Genomic DNA, 6,651 nt, shown 5'->3' on the forward strand with positions numbered 1-6,651 from the left:
ACTTTAGACACGTGTGACATTCACCAATTCTACCCATGATTGATAACAAAAAATCAGATTAATGATCATCTCAATAAAGATGCATCTCAATATTTCGAATGCTGATTATGTCCCCTGTCTTATTTACTTCTTTTGCTGGTATCACTAGCTACAAAATGCTTTCATGGCACGCTATATTCGTGTCGACTTTGATGAAAACACTTGTACATATTGCAATAGTATGTACTCTGTGGGTTGGGTAAGGATAAGGTATAGTAGGCACTGGTCATGTTTCTATATAAAACGCGAGTTATCCAGGGTAGACACTGCTTTTCTGCCTATATAAAATACCCGCTTCTGACTGTACTATTATATAAAGTAAACGATATTGTATTTTGTATATAAAGAGCATAGTAAACTTGTGGTATGGTTAAATAAAACTCTCCTTATCATTCATCATTCACTTTGTGTAATACCTAATACCACTTAAATAATGGATGATAAAGAGAGTGTTAAACGATATTGATCTAAAAATAGTTGTTACTGTAATGGAGAAATTTAAGTGATTAATTCAAATGACAAAATGAACTACTTATAAAAAAGAATTGAAGTTTTCTTTACATTTATTCTACGATGCGAAATTTTAATAAAGGTATGAACATGATATTTTTCCAAATATTGAAGTGTTTCTCGAATTCCAAAGGAAAAAGCTCGGAAAATATTTGCAGTATTTCAACAGATAGCAGGCGCCTCTAAAGGGGAAATTCTTTTAATAAACAACCACTTGAAAAAACTTGAAGGAGAAATTTAGATACCCGGTACAAAAGGAGAATTCTTAAGTTTCAAATGAAAGGCTTTGATGTTTACATCGCTTTAAAGACGGTATCAAAATAAATGAAATGAAATTGGATCCATAATTTTGTTGTCCGGATCGTAACGTGGAAATTAACAAGGGCCTGAATCTAATTAGCAGAACGGTTCTTAGCACTAAAATTACAACATCCTTAGTTCAGACTATACTAAAGAAGACTTTCTATTATCCTTACAGCCATTTCTAGGTCTTTATTTATTTAGATTGAGCAGTGTTCTTATGGGGGTCTAATTTTCAAATGTATAAGGGAGAATTAAACATGTCTAACTAAGAGAAACGCATCGGTGAACTGCAAATCTTTCGGTAATTAAATTGTATCTCGAATACAAATATAAGATTTTCTGTACAATAAAAGATAGATGTCACTAGAATTTGAGTAGTGTGGTTGTTAATCATGGGTAGAATTGGTGAATGTTACACGTATGTAAAGTGATCACTTAAACCACTATGACAGTCGTAAGCCCCGTGAATATCCAGATATCCATATTCTTCTTCATCATGTTGAGATGTCAAAAAATAATATGATTAACAACTCGTAAGCGGAGATAATCCAGATTTAGACACACTAGAAATGTTTATAAATTATGATTTCTTTAAGATTTGTTGAAGAGCGAGGGTAAATTGGTACAAAAGCGAACGAGACTCTGAAACAATTTGATGAGTTATGGTGTTCATTTTCCTTTTTTTGTTACGAATAAAAATTTCAGAGCGTTGGTCCTTCGAGCCGGTTTGGACGGAATTCGTTTTGGCAATTGCCAACGGGAGCATCAGGGAAGAATTTAAATAATCGAAAGCTCATCTCTTCCGGATTCCTGGCGCAATTTGCATACATACAAGTAAATTACTTTTCGCGGGAGATCCGATTTACGAGCCAAATACTTAACCTCAATCATCAACGTTTAATGAAAGGAGGATTTTCTGATTCCACTGAAAGCTTTGCAGAAAAAGCGTGATTTAGAGGGTCCACGTACACCGTACAAGAGAGAACAAATAATTTTATTACGGCGGTGATTCATGATCGGGTGTTAGGGCGGCGAAACGTTTATTTTATTTTTTATTTTTTTAAGATTCCTCCAATATTTTCCCAGACTATCAATATACATAAATAGAGATTTATTGGTCCAGATCCATATTTACAGCTCAGTAAGACAAACTATTTTCTTCTTACGGTGAATTTATGGGATATTTGGAAAAAAGATATTTTAAATCGTATCCAATGTGAAATCTCTGCTACAGAAGGCCATTATAAAAAATTGTCTAAGCGCATTGATATCATGTTTTGTATAACTACAAGTACGTAAATGCGTATGCAAGATGTATCAAGTATATTATGGGGGAACTCGCAAACATCTAATTCCGAAAGATATCGGCCATGTGAGTGGCCAGACGTGTCTCTACGCACAATTCTTTTTTAAGATGTATGTAAATTTAAAAAAAAAATCTTTTTAAATCATATATAGTGCATATATAAGAAAAACTCTTTTTTTCAATATTAAAACGATGTTTTAGAAAAATAATCAGTAACGTTAAATGTTACCTGGGCTTAAAGAAAATTAAGTAGCGGGGTATTGATTACTGGGCCTTAAACACTCTCCGCGGGTTATTTCAATTAATTAAAGCTTTTTGTTAGTTTAAGCATTAGGATACGCAAACTTTTATTCTATTTTTATTTGGCTTAAACTATCACTATTTATCTTTTAACTTTACAAGAATGTAAAAGCTTAAGGATTGTAACTCGAATTTATAGTTTTCAAACAGCAGATGCGAGCACAGTAGAATTAGAAATTAAAATAATATTTTTGGCAATTATGCATTTATGATATATGGGGAGTGCATTCCACATAGGCAGAAGAGCAGTGCTATCCTAACTACCCGAGTGACATATAAAAACACAATCAGTACTTACCCTACCTTACTAAGTAGTACCTAGCTTACCTTACTACCGACCTCTACTGCCTACCCTCAGTAATTCTCTGTACACGGCACTGCATATATGGCTATAATATCTGACTGATGACAAAACTTCGAATCTATTGATATATGATAATATCAACGAAAAATAGCTTATTCCCCTACGTACTTAGTATACCATAACAGAATTTAAGGTTGCTTTTAAAATACCGCACTTAAAATTTCGAGTATCATAAAATATCATATACTTAAGTAACGTTAAGTCGGGCTTGTGGCTGTTAGAGAAACTTAAGTTTATTTAATGCAATTTTTTAGGTGATGATAAAATTTTTGTTACAGATCCAATTTTATAAAAATCCCAGGGGTGGAGAAAAGCACTAAGTACACGTGTAAAAAAAGTTTTACAATTAATGTCATTCATATTTGAGTGCTCTTTCATACCACGGAAAAATAAAATGTTTTTCAAGCGGATTTCAGAATTTTTTTTGAGAATTTGAGAGAGAAAACTCGTCTATAGGGTCAAAAATTCAGAATGAGATTTACATTACATAGACAATAATTTTAGATATTTCTTTAATCATTAAGATCTTTGCTTACGATTGATATATAAGTATAATATATATGTAAACGAATGATATACTTATATTCATAATTATATCTTTCGTAGGTAAGGAATTGATGGCATTTTTTTAACTGTCTGTAAATTATCGTTGTATAATATTGCCGAAAAAGATATGATGATACCGATTTATTTTTTTTATGTATAATTCATTGATTTGGCAATAACTTCATGAAATAACATTTATCTAACGTGAAATAATGTTAGTTCTTGAAACTGTTAGTTTCTGGGGAAAAAAACTCTTAAAAGTTGTCAAATATAAGTGCTTTTATATAGTGGATCACTAAAAAACTACATGTTTCGTGTATTTAACCAATAATATGATACGTATATAATATATGTAGCTTTAAGTGCTGACAAACATTAACACTGATGAGACAATATATTTTATTTTGGGATCTTGACAGTTTTTTTTTTAATATTGTCTAAATTCATTCTCTCGCAGCCTCACGTGTAAAAAGTAAGTAAGATATATAAACTCACTTGGAATGGTGACATATTCCATCGCTATTGTGGTAGTCTGGCGAGTAGTCGTAGTTGTAGACGGAGTAGTCGTTGTCACCTTAATTTCTGAGAAGAAAAAATCATCAAAAAAATTAGTTCGCAAATATTTTTTTTACATAAATCTGGAGACATCTTGGAAATTCCTACTAAAAAAATTAATTTCAGACAGGCAAAAAATGATTTCAAATATATGACAGGCGCCATGGTGTAGTTAAGTAGATTCTCGACAGCAAAACTGGTGTAGCGGGTTGGACTTCTGCGATTGCAAAATGAATTTATTTTTTATTCGTCTGGGAATTTGTGATGTATTTTTTACATGAATATTACATTCTCATTTATAGACAACCTCTAAAATAGAGGATTTGTGAGTAATTTCTTTAAAAAAGACGAATTTTTTAAGGTTTCGTCCTTATTTTTTGGATTTTTAAAAAAAAAGTGTTATTCAGCAGTTGTTAATTCAAATTTATTCTTACTTAAATACTGTTATTTTATACCTGGTCTGAAAATGGGTATAATTAAATGTAAATTATATTTTATTAAATGTTTTTCACGGATACTTAACAAATTTTATAAAATAAAAAAAACTCTGCTTTTTATTGGTACTTTATGCCTCCGACCGGTTTCGATAAGACCCTTTATCTTCATCAGGGTACATGTTTAACCCTGATGTTGACAAGGTACTTGTCGAAACCGGTTGGAGAAAAAAAGTACAAATAAAAAGTGGTTAATAGCAATTTTATTTTTATTTTATAAGGTTTAAAAATTATTATTTTTCAGGGTTTTTCAAACCAGCATATATATTCAAAAAATGTAATAACAGGAATAAATAAATATACGACAATGCGATTAAGTATGTCTCATAATTGAATAACGCATAAGAAAAGGTTTTTTTTTCGAGGACTAACTCGAGAACCTTCATTTTAAAAAACATTAAAAGGCTGATAATTATTGCTATATCCTTATCTGTTAACTGTTGTTGGCTACGGTTTATATTATTGGGAAAAATCATTCGAATTGTACCCATATCATAGGTTAATTTTCACTAATTTCAAACACTTCTCGCGGGAATGGATATCTTTGTTTGAAATCTGGAAATTTTCATGTTCGCTTTATGCAACGATCGGAATAAAAGCGAAACTAGTCGGACATAGTCAGTGCTTTTTTTCATTCTTTCTGGGAAATGAAAAGGAATCGAATTTATCGGTTATTTTTTGTCGCTTGTTTTTACTGCTTATTCTGCGGCAGAAAAGAAAGTTTTAGTTTGCCTTTGGGAAAATTCCGTATAATTTACTGCCAGAACGGAGAGAATCAGCAGAGCGTGTATGTTAGGAACAAGAAATAAAAAAATAAAAATAATACTCATAAAAAGACATTGTCTTATTACGTATATTATAACGTATATTTGGTTTTTAATAAAAATATTTTATACAACCTTTTTTCGTGGTTATCATTTAGGTTATGAATAACTAACATCACGTGAGTGCCTCAAGTAACATAAAGATTCATAATATAATTGATTGATTTGGCATCAACTTTACGGAATAACACGTTGATTTAAATAAAACACTTTTTGAAACATGAATTTGTTTAGGACTGAGTTGATTAATTTAAATACGACTAGTTTTTAAAACTGTAGATGATCACATCAACAGGTGAAAACAGGTGAACAATTTGTATTTTTACCTGTTAATGGTTACATAAGTAGTTATCGAAACTGGTCGTGTTCACATTAATTAACTCAAAAGTGGTCTTAAAAAGTGTTTTATTTTTATATGTTAAACGTTTTGTTTCATCAGGAATATTGCAATGTATAAATGTTATTTCATAAAAAAAAAAAACGAAATTACGATAAATATTCAGAATTCCCTTTATAAAATTTGTCAATATTCCTTTTTTGCTTGAGGTGTTAGATAATTTTGACATACGGATATACCTACCTATGGAAGGGATAAATGTATGTTTTTGATCACACATTATTAAAAATATTAAAACCCTTTTCAAATCAATTACCATTTTTTTGCCACGCCATATTATTATTCCATAGGTGTGTTGATTTGTATTTTTTTATTATTATTCTTGGGAGCTCTCGGCATACCTTCGCGGAGGTTATAAGTAGGAAGGTGCTACTAACTTTTATTACTTAATATATTTTGTTCCTCAGATAAACACGAAACCCCATGAAAGTAGGTAGTTTAGAGTCGCAGCATTTAACACTTTTACAACTGAACATGAGAGGTAGCGTGGGATAAAGGTGTTAAAAGTCGTAGAGGTGAGTAAACATAGCAAGATTATACAGGTAATAAAATTGTGAGGCCCGAGTGTGTGCAAAATTATCTCAAATTATTCACGAAAGATTTTTTTTTCATTTGGAGGCTCAAAAATAAATATTTGTTAAAATAATAAATATAAATTTAAAAATAAATTCATTTAACGTTATACGTAGGATGTTTATTTTATCTTACGTACGCTTAATAAAACAAAAAGTGTATTCCATTACCAAAGCTTGTTTTAAATCGTTAATTAAATGACAAAATTACACGTTTAATGTTAAATTTTACATTATAAATACCACTATTTCTTAAAATCTTTTGTGACTCATATTTCAAACACAGAATGTAAAGCTTAGTCTTAATTTAAGAGTTCATGTCTCTGGACAAAAATTTTGACTTAGTCTCACTTATGGTGTTTAAAAATGATGCAAAATGCACCAAAAAACATGTTGCAATAGATTTTTTGTTTTTGTTTTTAATAAGTAAACTTAAAAATA

The 6,651-nt window shown here is 30.5% G+C and overlaps 1 protein-coding gene across 1 annotated transcript in view; it reads right to left on the reverse strand.

Annotated features, from left to right (window-relative positions):
• The window catches only part of LOC148307710 (lachesin-like), a 275,466-nt gene that overhangs the window by 11,456 nt on the left and 257,359 nt on the right, over window positions 1-6,651 (reverse strand). Inside the window, exon 9 of the mRNA XM_088262956.1 lies at window positions 3,864-3,950. Within this exon, the coding sequence (XP_088119082.1) occupies window positions 3,864-3,950 (87 nt within the window). The remainder of the gene's footprint in view (window positions 1-3,863; window positions 3,951-6,651) is intronic.

Source organism: Brachycentrus maculatus, unplaced genomic scaffold (genome assembly GCF_059751285.1).
Source record: "Brachycentrus maculatus isolate JH-2025_06_01 unplaced genomic scaffold, ASM5975128v1 h1tg000194l, whole genome shotgun sequence".
Classification (NCBI taxonomy): Eukaryota; Metazoa; Arthropoda; class Insecta; order Trichoptera; family Brachycentridae; genus Brachycentrus; species Brachycentrus maculatus.